This window comes from Humulus lupulus, chromosome 4, assembly GCF_963169125.1.
Source record: "Humulus lupulus chromosome 4, drHumLupu1.1, whole genome shotgun sequence".
Classification (NCBI taxonomy): domain Eukaryota; kingdom Viridiplantae; phylum Streptophyta; class Magnoliopsida; order Rosales; family Cannabaceae; genus Humulus; species Humulus lupulus.
In genome coordinates this window covers 217,240,562-217,252,902 of record NC_084796.1, presented here as the reverse complement: position 1 = coordinate 217,252,902, position 12,341 = coordinate 217,240,562, and the positions used below count along the sequence as shown (strand labels likewise).

Here is a 12,341-nt window from a genome sequence, read left to right as displayed (position 1 = left end):
TAGCAGCAAATTTAGTGCTGAAACAATTGTTGGATGATGTCAAAACAGGCAGTAAGGTTCATCATGGGTTTCAAGTGCACAACGACCTTCTCCACTACAAAAATTGCTTGGTTATCCCAAAGAAGTCTACATTAATTCCTCGAATATTGGCAGAATTCCACAATACCCCATTTAGTGGCCATTCAGGGGAACTTAAACTTACAAACGAGTGGTTGTCGAACTCTTTTGGGAAGGCCTCCATGAGGATGTCCACCGATTCATTCAAAGCTGCTCCATTTTCCAGCAAAACAAACTTCTCACTACATCACCAGCTGGTTTGTTGCAGCCCTTAGCACTGCCGGCACAAGTTTGGGATGAGGTCACTATGGATTTCATAGAAGGGTTACCCAAGTCAGAAGGGTGGGACACTATATTGGTGGTGGTTGGCCGTCTATCTAAGTATGCACACTTTATTAAACTTAAGCATCCATTTTCTGCTCCTTCAGTGGCTGATTCCTTCATGAAAGAAATAGTTAGATTGCACGGTGTTCCTCAGTCCATCATTTCCGATAGAGACAGAATTTTTCGAAGCCTTTTTTGGAGCCATCTGTTCAAATTACAAGGCACTACTTTGAAGAAAAGCACTGCCTATCACCCGCAAACTAATGGGCAGTCCAAGGTGCTAAGTTGCTGTTTAGAAACATATCTAAGGTGCTTTACATACCAGCAGCCAAGGCAATGGTCGAAATGGGTGGCATGGGCTGAATACTCCTATAACACATCCTACCATTCCTCACTAAAAAATACCCCCATTCAAGGCTCTATATGTTTTTTTTTTTAAAAGAGACAAGGTCAATCAGTGATTGACCCCCAAATTTCATTAAAGACCCTCACTTAAGGCGGAGGAAAACCGTAGTACCATTACAGAATTAAAGCCTTTACATAGAAAATAAATACAAGTCATAGATCAGATCAGATTCTAGTCTTGGGAAATTTCCTAGGACAAAATACAGCCCCAGTCTCTGTGAAGATCTTGAAATGAAAGATTTTCAAAGAATTTTGTCCTATAGACCCATGTTGCAACCTAAAATTTAACTTTATCCCGCACTTCTTCACTCTTCTTTTCTATATTGTCAAAAATTCTGCCATTCCTTTCTAGCCATACTGCCCAAAAGATAGCCATTACTGTAGCTGTCCATAATCTAGCAGACCTCTTCCCCCCAGCTATCTTACAAGACAAGAGCTCAACACAATTCTTTGGCATGCACCAACTTAAACCAAATTCTCTCAATAATCTATTCCATAGACATTGGCTAAATGGGCACTCAAGAAATAGATGTGAAAGAGATTCATCAGCATTCTTGCAGCAAACACACTAGCCCGGAGACAACACCTGGTATGGCCTTCTCTTTTGCATTACCACTTGAACATTTACCTTTTGCAAAGCTAACAGCCAACCAAACACTTTGATTCTAGATGGAGCACAACATTTCCACAGCGTCTTAGCCCAATTTCCTTGTGTAATATACTGGTCTGAAGCTAAACTTTGAAAGGCACTTTTACAAGAAAAAATACCATTAGATCCTGGAGACCAAATTCTAGAATCGTCCACCACATCAAGAATTGAAATCTGTTCAAGAAGCTGAAGCAGACCTACTAAATGAGGGACTTCCCTATCTCTCAAGTGTCTTCTGAACTGAAAGTCCCATCCAGAGTTAGAGATTGACGAGCCTTCTCCCCCACCCGCCATTTCTTTTATACTTTTTTATCTCCCATTAGAAATCTGCAGAAGATCAGGAAATAGTCTCATAAAGGATTCATCTCCCACCCAAACATCCTCCCAAAATCTGATTCTATTCCCATTACCAACCTTGAACCAGACCCTGGACAGAAATACATCATACAATGCTGCAATACTCTTCCACGGACCTCTAAACGACAAAGAATCCCCTCTTTTCGTATTCCAAAAATTATTAGCTCTCCCATATCTACTTTTGATCACCTTATGCCAAAGGGTCTTGTCTTCCAACGGGTATCGCCACAGCCACTTCATCAAAAAAGCCTTGTTTCTTGCTTCCAACTGCCCAATACCTAACCCTCCTAGAAAAAGAGGTTTACACACATTTTCCCAAGCCACCAGATGCTCACACCCACCCAGATCACCCCCTTCCCAAAGGAAATCCCTCATCATCTTTTCAAGGACGTTGATAACAGTTTTGGGTGCTCTAAACAATGACAGGAAGTATGTTGGTAGGGATGATAAAACAGATTGAATAATAGTTAATCTACCCCCTCGAGACAAATACGCTCCCTACCACCCATCTAATCTTTTCGCAAATTTTGCTAGAACTGGATCCCAGAACGCTTGTTTCTTAGGATTGCCCCCCCAAAGGCAGCCCTAAGTACTTCAAGGGCCACTGACCCACCTCACACCCTACCGAACTCGCCAAAGAATCAACCACCTCCTCCATGTTCAAACCCAAAATTTGACTTTTACTCATGTTGACTTTCATCCCAGATGCAGAGCAAAAAGTCTTTAGAATATCAAATAACTTTTGAACTGAACCTTCATCTTTAATGAAGAATATCGTATCATCCGCAAATTGTAAATGACTTACCGATACCTTCTCCCTCCCCACAAGAAATCCATTATAAAGAGAGGACTCAATAGCTTTGTCTACCATCCTTCCAAGTACGTCCACTACCAAATTAAATAGAAAAGGTGATAACGGATCCCCTTGCCTTAGACCCCTTGCCCCATAGAACTTCCCTCTCGGTCTTCCATTTATAAATATAGAGTAAGATGCTGAGGATACACAACCTTTTATCCACTTCCTCCATTTATGGCCAAATCCTTTCTTTGCTAGTACCATGTCTAAAAATTCCCAATCAACATAGTCATAAGCTTTCTCAAAATCTATTTTGAAAACTATACCACTTATTCCTTTGCTTCTATATTCCTCCACCGCCTCGTTTGCCACCAATACCGAATCTAAAATCTGTCTATTGTCCACGAAAGCAGACTGAGTTTCAGAAATAGTGTCATCCAATACCCCTCGTAGCCTAATAGCCAGTACTTTGGAAATTATCTTGTACAAGCTTGTAATTAAGCTTATCGGCCTATAATCCTTCACCTTACAGCTATTCAGTTTTTTGGGGATAAGGCAAATGTACGTCTCATTCATATTCCCATGGATAATACCATCTTCTGAAAACCTTTTAAACACCCTCATCACATCACCTTTTAAGATATCCCAATTCCTCTAGTACATTGCCATTGAGAAGCCATCTGGACCTGGAGCTTTGTCCCCATCACATTCAAACACTGCCTTTTTCACTTCCTCTTCTTCAAACGGTCTTTCCAGATGTGAAACTAGGAAGTCCGGGACTGCCTTCCACTCTATTCCCTCGATTCCAGTCACTTCTCGATGTTCTGAACTATACAGATTAGTGTAAAAAGAAGTGATTTCATCTACTATCTCGTTCTCTTTTTCCAATATTGCCCCATCCTCCCTTTCAATTCTGGAGATGAAGTTTTTGGCCTTTCTGGCATTTAGCAAACGATGGAAAAACTTGGAATTTGCATCCCCATCTTTAGCCCACTTGCATTTAGATTTCAGCCAAATTCCTCTCTCTTCTTCGAAAAGCAATTGTTGCCATTCCTTCTTAAGTGATCTCCTTTCTTCCATTAATTGTAAGCTCCAGCAGTCACTTCCTTCCAATCTATCCAGCTCAGAGATTCTCCTTTCTAATGTTTGTTTTAGAATCTTTTTGCTTCCAAATTCCTTATTGCTCCACTCCTTCACCTTCCCTTTAATTATTTTTAGTCTTTCCATAAAGGTATATCCTGGCCAACCCTTTGCTCTAGCATTCTTCCACCATATTGCAAATTCCTTCTTAAAAGAACTGTGTTCTAGCCACATATTGTCGAAGCGGAAGGGGCTTGGCCCCCACTTTGGTGGGTTGGAGTCCAAAACAACCGGGTTATGGTCTGAAACAATTCTAACATGTACCTCTTGCCTAATAAATGGGAATATCTCATTCCATCTGCTAGAAAACAGGAATCTATCCAATCTACAGCAAATTGGGTGCTGTTTAAAATCTAACCATGTAAATTGACCATTATTCATCTAAGGATCAACAAGTCTCAACTGTCTTATTAGATCATCAAAAAGCTTCATGCTTTTAGTCACGGTTCTACTGTTTAACTTCTCTTCCAGCCTTCTAACTACATTAAAATCACCCCCCAAACACCATTTATCCCCACATATAGCACTTAATCCTGCTATCTCATCCCAAAAATCAGATCTCTCACCATATCTACTGGGTCCATAGACTCCTAAAAACCACCAAGGTTCTTTACCCTCAGCTTCAATAAGTACCGATATAGAAAACTCTCCTACTAAAGAGTCCAACACTTTAATGTTTCTCGAATCCCAAACAATTAAAGTACCTCCTGATCTCCCCATGGCTGGTAGTAGAAACCATACTTTAAATCTAGACCTCCAAATGCTTCCAACAAATTTTCTGTCCACCATCTCCCTTTTAACTTCTTATAACACAATAAGATCCGGGTTAATCTTGCATATTGTAGCCTTAATACTCTTTCGTTTCTCAGCTGCCCCACATCCCCTCACATTCCATGTCAAGATCTTCATTTATCTGTAGTCCCCTTCCCCCCTTTCTTCTTAGATTTGTTATCATAATTTATGTTACGTGCCAAGTTTTTCAGTTCCCTACTCCTTGTTTTCTGAATTACCACCGTCATCCCCAATTCACTCAACGATTCAGATACCTTACTCCAATCATTCTCGTGACTCTGACTTGGCTCCATTCCCCCTTTCTCCGTACTTTCTTTCCTTGATGCCCCACTCATATATCCGTTATAGGATCTGTGTTGTAAGGATATATCATCCCCCAACTCTTCCATATCTCCACTATTCCATAGCTTTCTCATATCTGGTAAAATCTCTTCTACTCTCTCTGTAGGAATTATAGAGTTGTCATCTTCCTCCTCTGAACTACACCCCTCCGAGCTATCATCATTCATGCCTTCCTCTTGAAAATCTTCAATTCTTTCCAGTTCTTCTATATTGCTTTCCATATTATTTTTCATTATTTCTGGATTCATCATAACCCCCTTAGAACTATCTTTCTTTTTCCTTCTATAAACAATCAGCTGCCCTTCTACCTTTTCCTCCTCATTTTCTAGAATTGTTCCGTCTTTTAACAAGACTGAATTCTTTTGTTGCTTTGCTGTCTTGACAAAATCAGACCAAAAAATTATTGCAGCCTTAGAAAAAGCTATCCTAGCCGTCGGACTAACTTTCCTGAGGTTGTTAATAAAAAAGCCCCTCACAAAATCCATCTGCTCCCTTTCTTTTTGAACCCTTCTTAATTGGGTAATATTGGACCATTCTGCATTTGACACATCAGCGACATGAAGTTTCCTTTCCCAGCTGCCACGTTGGCTCCCCCTTATCTCCCTCCTTGGCTCTTTATTCAGTTTAAATGAATTCATTCCCCTAAGGGCCCATTTCTCTATTCTCCAACTCTCCTGCCTAGGTTCCAGAAAAATAGATAAAGGCCCGCCAAGCCCAGACCCCCTTTGGCCCAACTCTTTCTGGTTAATATTTAATTTTAAATAAAACCTAGGCTCCGGTTCCTTTAATAAGAGTGAGCAATAAATACGATTAAAAACCCTGTGAAGACTAATCGTATTCTCCTCCCTGAATTTCTCTGAAGTCGTGCAAGCTTGCGGCTCTTTGCTGTAATCAGCCTCGATTCCCCCACCCGATTCTACTGGGAATAATCGCCTCCCCTTTATGGCTAATGATTGCGGCTCAAAATCCTGAGTCTCTCGTAACCCGACCTCGACCTCTGCGCCGTCACCTTCGATTTCTGCACTCCAGAGCCCTTCGATCTTCTCCTCGCCAGAATTCTTGCCATCAACAACATCCACTCCACCGACAGACGGTACTGGAACCTGTTGTCCGACGACCTCCTCCCCCCAGAGTCGCCGTTCAATCCAACTCCTAATACAACTCCCTCTTCCTGCCATATTGTATTGAGAAAACCATGAAATCTATAACCCCAATCATTAAGTCTGAATAATTTTAAGGAGAATTCAGAACCATCATGTTGGAGCCGAATATATTTAGGTACAAAACCCTCTTCATCCCCTTCCATCTTGAGTCTCAAATGATTTAAGTTTTTTCTGCTGTATCCTTCTCCACATCTAGCAAGCCTCCACACATGTCACCAATTTTCCTCATGATCTTTATATTCCATAAATTCAGAGGTAGTCCTTCAACACCAATCCAAGAACTCCTGCAGTCTATTTTAATATCTCTGTTTTGTTCTTCAATGGACCATCTACTAAAAGAGATCTCCGTGGCCCCCGTACCTGGTATTACACTCTTGTGAAGCTTCAGCAAACTCTCCATCTCTTCTTCATTCTTACACCAGATTATGATTCGATCATCATACATTTGGCTAGCCACCAATTTCCTCTTAGTCTCTCGAGAAAGATTATAGAAAACAACACTCCATCCCACCTTACTATTATCTCTAAACATTATTAGAGCCCTGTTCCAGTCCTTATCGCAGTTTTCCGCTTGTAAAAATTCGTGAAAGTTTTTCTGTTTCATTCTCTCTCTCGGGAACTTGTTCCTTGGTCTGAAGCTCCCATTCCCCTTTGGTAAGAAGTCCCAACACCTTAGCTTATTAGTGCCCCGATTCTGTATTATTTTGTGGAAGCTGTTATTTGCTAGATGATGACTCTGTTTTACGTGTTTGCTCCTCCCGCCGTTAGCCTTCATTCCCCCGTCGTTTGCCTTCATTCCTCCTCCATGATCTGAATCGTTGTATCTACCACCAGGTTGGTTTCTCGTTTTTTCTTTTGTCTGTTTCACTATGTTCGGGTAAGAAGGCCTCGAAGCACCAGTCCTAACAGACTCGTTATCCTCCATATTTGATTTCTGTTTCTCATTCTTCTGCAGGCTGTCTTTTTAGAACCCCCCTGAGACACCTTGCAACCTCATTCCACCCCCTAGCTTGTCTTTCCTCCGGAATTATCACCATGGACATCCTTTTATTCTTCAGGACCAATATCTTGATAAACGCCCCCTTGCTATTTTGAAAGCTCTCCAAAAAACAGCTATTTGAATTGTTTCGAAAAGATCTCTTGAAGTTCACCCTATGCTTCTCCTCCTTGTTCTGCAGTTCTTCCAGCAATTCGATAAGCAATGAAGCTGCGTCCAGTGTTACAGCTATTTCATAACCCGATAATCGAGTCCTCTCGCATATTCTAACAGAGCCCCCGTCGTTTGATAAGGTGAGCATAAACACCTTATACATGGTACGAAAGCTCCAGTATCTTTGCTGCCCCTGGTCACCAGAGGATCCAGGTTGTTTTTTTAGGCCAAAACCAGTGGGGTAGTGGCCCTCTTTCTTCCCAAAACCAGTGGGGTTTTGATGCCAACCATGGCCGGAAAGACCATGGCCGTTCTTAACGTGCATGGAAAAACTCTTAGAATTCTCTCTTTTTCTCTCTCCTCTCTCCTCTCTCCAACACTGAATGTGTCTATTTCTATTTTAAATTTTGTAACTCTACATACCTTACAAAAAAGGGACTGCAGTGGTATCTTCCATAGATGACTTGCTGGATACTAGAGATGCCATTTTAGATGCTCTTCGAATGCATCTTCTTCGTGCCCAGCACAAAATGAAGCTCCAAGCTAACACCAAGAGAAGATTGCTGGAATTTTCAGTGGGAGACATGGTCTACCTCAAGCTACAACCCTACCGACAATGTTCTCTTGCTAAACGCTCCAACGAAAAACTTTCAACACGATATTACGGACCTTTTCCTGTCATTCAGCGCATCGGATCAGTAGCTTACAAGCTCCAGCTCCCTGAACACGCCAGAATTCACCCAATTTTTCATGTCTCTCAGCTTCGTCGAGCTATTGGCAATGAACCAGCCACGCCCACCATTCCGCCACAACTCACAGCCGATCTCGAATTACAAACAGAAACTGAAGCAGTTCTGAATCTCCGATTTGCTAATGCTAGTGCCCTCTCTCCTTCAGAAGTCCTCATCAAATGGTAGCATCTACCTGGTTTTGAAGCCACCTGGGAGTCATACAACGCTATCCTGGAGCAATTTCCTTCTTTTCACCTTGAGGACAAGGTGAAGGTGTTTGGGGGGAGTAATGATAAGCCTCCAATTAATTTAGTATATTCTAGGAGGCCACAAAACAACTATAAGGATTGTTTTATATTTAACAGTAGTTGTAATTAGTTTATTCTTTTAATGTTCTAAAGGTCTGGTTTGTATTAATCCTAGCTGGCAATTAAGTTTAAATTTGTCTGGTACCTATAAATAGGGGAGGGATTCATTTTGGAGGGCAGCTTGGAAATAGAGGAGATTGTACTCTAGAAGAGAGCAGCCCTCTCGAAAGGTTGTAATTGGAGAGTCTAGCCTCTCAAAAGCTAGGTGTATCTACTGTTTCATCTTCAATAAAGAATTTCTGAGAGGGATTTCAGTATCTTGTGTTCTATTCTGTGATAGATAATTTTCTACTCTAGGATTGTTCTATCACATTCAAAATATGGGAGAATGCTAGCTTTTAAAAGGGGAGGGGGGAAAGGCAGCAAATTTATTTCCTGAGGTTTATAATATGAGAGCATGAAAGCTAAGAATTAAAGAATACAAAAAAGAGAAAGGTGAGGGAGGAAGGAAGGAAGGAACAAATTTAAACCTTTAGATCCCGTGAAGATGCCCAAACTTTCAGTAAAAGCTCAAACGCAGAATTCAAAAATGACCTGCAGTAAAAAATAAATAACATTTTAAACATAATCGGGTTTGAAATTATATATTCAAGAGCATCAAAAAAGAAACTACAACAAAAATACAAAATAATAACTACGATGACATCAACAAATGATTGATCTCACATGACATCACCATCTAGAGGTGAGTGTGAAGGGAAGTCCATGCTATATTGCCAAACAGCTTGACACCAACACTTAAATGCTGAGAGAGAAAAGAAAAGTTACTAAAACCATTTAACAGATCTACTGATAAAAGAGAAATACAAACTGCGATGCATAACATGTTGTTCCAACTTTTGTCAAACACGGTGATGTAAAAATAGAATTAAAAATCACTCCATCTCCCCCTTACCCTCCCCCGTTTCCCCCATACATCTGACAGGTTTGAAACATTTAAAGAATGGTTCTATGTTTCCCTAAATTGAAAACAAATTGTTAACACAGATTTCAATTATATGCCAAAACACAGCAATTCATACAAAATTACAATATCTCAGTTCTGTTTGTTAAAAAAAATACATGATCATAAATGGAAAGGAATCATTTTATTGACCTAACATCAAAAATAGCATACTTTGCTAATAAGTCCACAGAGAATTTTACCGCACCATTAGCAAATATTGGCCTATGGATATCTCGAACATTTCCCAGAATTGGCAAAACTCGTGATAGTACACCCTTCAATCGTGGTGTGAACTGCAATGCTTCAACACAGTTTGAAAGGTATTGTAGACATTTCAGTCTAAGAAGACAAAAAGCATTACAAAACCTTCATCCCAATCAAAAAACACTAAGAAAGAAAATGAATATTAACCATCAGCAGAGGCAAATTCGGCTAGGGTCTGAACCATAGCAGGTAATGCTGAACTTGGCCCTGACAAATGAAGGAATATTTCTTCCATCATCTGCCAATTCAGAAGAAGCAGAGTTTATTGTACAGAAGGCAAAGAAATTCGACGAAGAAGAATATAAAGAAGGGATAGCTAGAGAGGACTAAAAGATAACAGATTAAAGGATAAGCCAACAACTAACAATGTGCCAAGGTGTCATCAAATAGGCAAAATAAACAGCAATAAGCATTATAGTTTAATGTGCGGGCACTGCTCAAAACTACCCCATTATGAAAGTAGACAAGACAAGTTTCATCAGCACACTTACTAGATCAGGAAAATGTGAGCCTATTGAAACAAGCAACCAAGCTGCAGCTCTTTGCCAGTCAGTATTAAGCTCCTACAAGAGCATTTCAATGAAGCGTAAGCACGATTTCACAAATTCGCCAACAGACATGAAATCTACAATAAAGCATATAACTTGCATGAATTTATTTGCAGCTAATATAAAAATCTACAGAAACAGTTACTTCATGAGGTTGGCCAGCCAAGTGCCAACTGGTAACTAGTGAAGTATCCACTATCCAACCACAACTTTAACCCTACAGCCAACATGTTACTAATTCAAAAGATACAAATTTCAAATGATTAACTCACCACTACTTCAACTCTACAGCCAAAAGTTACAAAATTAAAAAGAAACAAGCTTCTTATCATAGCATCAGAGAATTATTAGCAATCCAGTAATATAACAGAATTTACAAAGCACTAAAAATCTATTTGTAACTTCAAAACTAGCAAGTGATATAGCTCAGAGCTCACTACGCCAAGCTGAAATTGCTATACAAAACTAACCAATAATTAATCCTAATTTAATTAAAATAAAAATGCTGTTTATCCGAGCAAGCACCGTTCACAAGCTTCCACATGCTGGTACTTAGATTAGACCAAACATACAAAATAACCAATGATCAATCTTTGTACTATAACAAAAAATGTTGTGCAGCCTAAGTGAGAAGCATGCGCATAAATGATACTAGGGCCCACCGAAGTACTTGGCAACTACACAAGTCCCATTTCTAATCCCCAAAAAAAAACAGATTTCCCATTTTTCTTTCTAACACGCTAAAATCTGAATTGATCAAACCATCAAATAAATCATTTGTAGAGAAAAAAAAATATAGTGCCTATGGGTCTAAACACATTGTTGGACATGGAAAACAACACGCACCTTTGAGGAAATCATCTCTGATGTGGCAATCTTAGCGAGCTTAGTCATGAAAGAAGGATCAACGTCTTTTTTGTCCAAAGCCCGTACTCCAAATGCCATTACTTGAAAAACCCCAGCCATGTTCCCAAACCGCTGAAACATTCACACACCAATTCACGCTCAAGAAAAATGAGAGATTATGCTAATTTCCATTCTAATTCCAAGGAAAAAAAAAAGAAACTGAAAATACCCGACGTCCTCCTCGAGAAACTGAACAGCAACAGTCGAGAACTAAAAGAGGGTTCCTATAATCGCACACTGATTAGATTCATATGTCCAAACTACAATTATAAAAACGTCCTACATATACTGAGTACAAAAAGAGATAGAAAGGAAAGTACAGCGAAGCAATTTCATTGAGAGACGCCATGGATGCGTCTCTGACCATAGGAGATTCATCTGCGAGAGAGGACACTAAAACTTGAAGGGCCTCTGTAAAAAAAGTGCACCGAAACACGCAATTCTGAGATCAGACGGCGTTACAAAATAAACCAAACAATAATTGATGAATCACATTTCGAAAGGGCTTACCTGGTGCAGGAATTGAACTTCCCGAGCTTGAGGACGCCATTGATGGAAATTTCAAACAGAGAAAAAGCAATCAAAAAGCGAAACTTCATGAAGAAAAGAAAAGAGACGAACGGAAGAAGACGACTCTACTCTACGAGTACGAGACACTTGGACACCCCATCCCTGCTGTCACTTCCAGCAAGGATTAATTAGAATTGGGCTGGAGTATTTTTGGGAGGATTAAAGAATATTGGGAGTTTTTAACACTTTTATTGAAATATAGCACAATTTTATTAACTTTTTCTAACTAAAAATAACACATTTTTTTAAGAAGAGGAAATTACATTTTAGATGGAATTTTTATTAGTGTACAAAAATATGGCTTTTCTTCAAACAAAAAAAACTATGACTTTTTATAAGAATTTTCACTTTTATGGGTTTATTTTCACATATTTTTATATAAAAGTTTGTTTATGTCATAGTCTTAATCTTAATCAAGTTGTATTAATTTTGAAGGGTATGTTTGTAATTTAATTATTATTTTTTTAGATTGGTTTTTTTATATTACTAATTTCATATTAAATTTTTTTTGGTTATTTTGCACTTTTTTTGTAATATGAATTGTGTTTAAATTTATTTTTATTTATTATAAACATTTTTTTCTTTCTTTTTAAATTATACGTTTCTTTTTTCAAATCCTAGGTAAGGTAACTAATTACTTAATTGATTTTTGACACTTATGTAAAAAAAAATCCTAGAACTAGTTAAATAACATGTACCAGAAGGGGTAACCAATTATCCTAAGATGAGTAATTTTCTGCCATTAGAGGGGTAACTAGTTACTATAAGAATGGTGACAGCTTACTATATTAAATATGAAAAGAAACATCAAATTTGAAGGAAAAAAGAGGAAT

At 39.1% G+C, this 12,341-nt stretch overlaps 1 protein-coding gene across 4 annotated transcripts in view; it reads right to left on the bottom strand.

Annotated features, from left to right (window-relative positions):
• LOC133831207 (protein SHOOT GRAVITROPISM 6) overlaps window positions 1-11,595 on the bottom strand; it is a 78,871-nt gene extending 67,276 nt beyond the window's left edge. For 2 of the 4 annotated variants that reach the window (XM_062261412.1, XM_062261413.1), the window contains exons 1-9: window positions 11,449-11,595; window positions 11,259-11,349; window positions 11,108-11,162; window positions 10,879-11,010; window positions 9,976-10,047; window positions 9,632-9,722; window positions 9,426-9,521; window positions 8,941-9,019; window positions 8,745-8,808 (exon numbers count right to left, since the gene is read on the bottom strand). In XM_062261412.1, the coding sequence (XP_062117396.1) occupies window positions 8,745-8,808; window positions 8,941-9,019; window positions 9,426-9,521; window positions 9,632-9,722; window positions 9,976-10,047; window positions 10,879-11,010; window positions 11,108-11,162; window positions 11,259-11,349; window positions 11,449-11,488 (720 nt within the window). In that variant the 5' untranslated portion in view covers window positions 11,489-11,595. Of the gene's footprint in view, window positions 1-8,744; window positions 8,809-8,940; window positions 9,020-9,425; window positions 9,522-9,631; window positions 9,723-9,975; window positions 10,110-10,878; window positions 11,015-11,107; window positions 11,163-11,258; window positions 11,350-11,448 lie in introns of those variants that run through there. The other 2 variants (XM_062261414.1, XM_062261415.1) reach the window with 2 other exon arrangements.
• Between the last annotated feature and the right edge of the window lie 746 nt (window positions 11,596-12,341).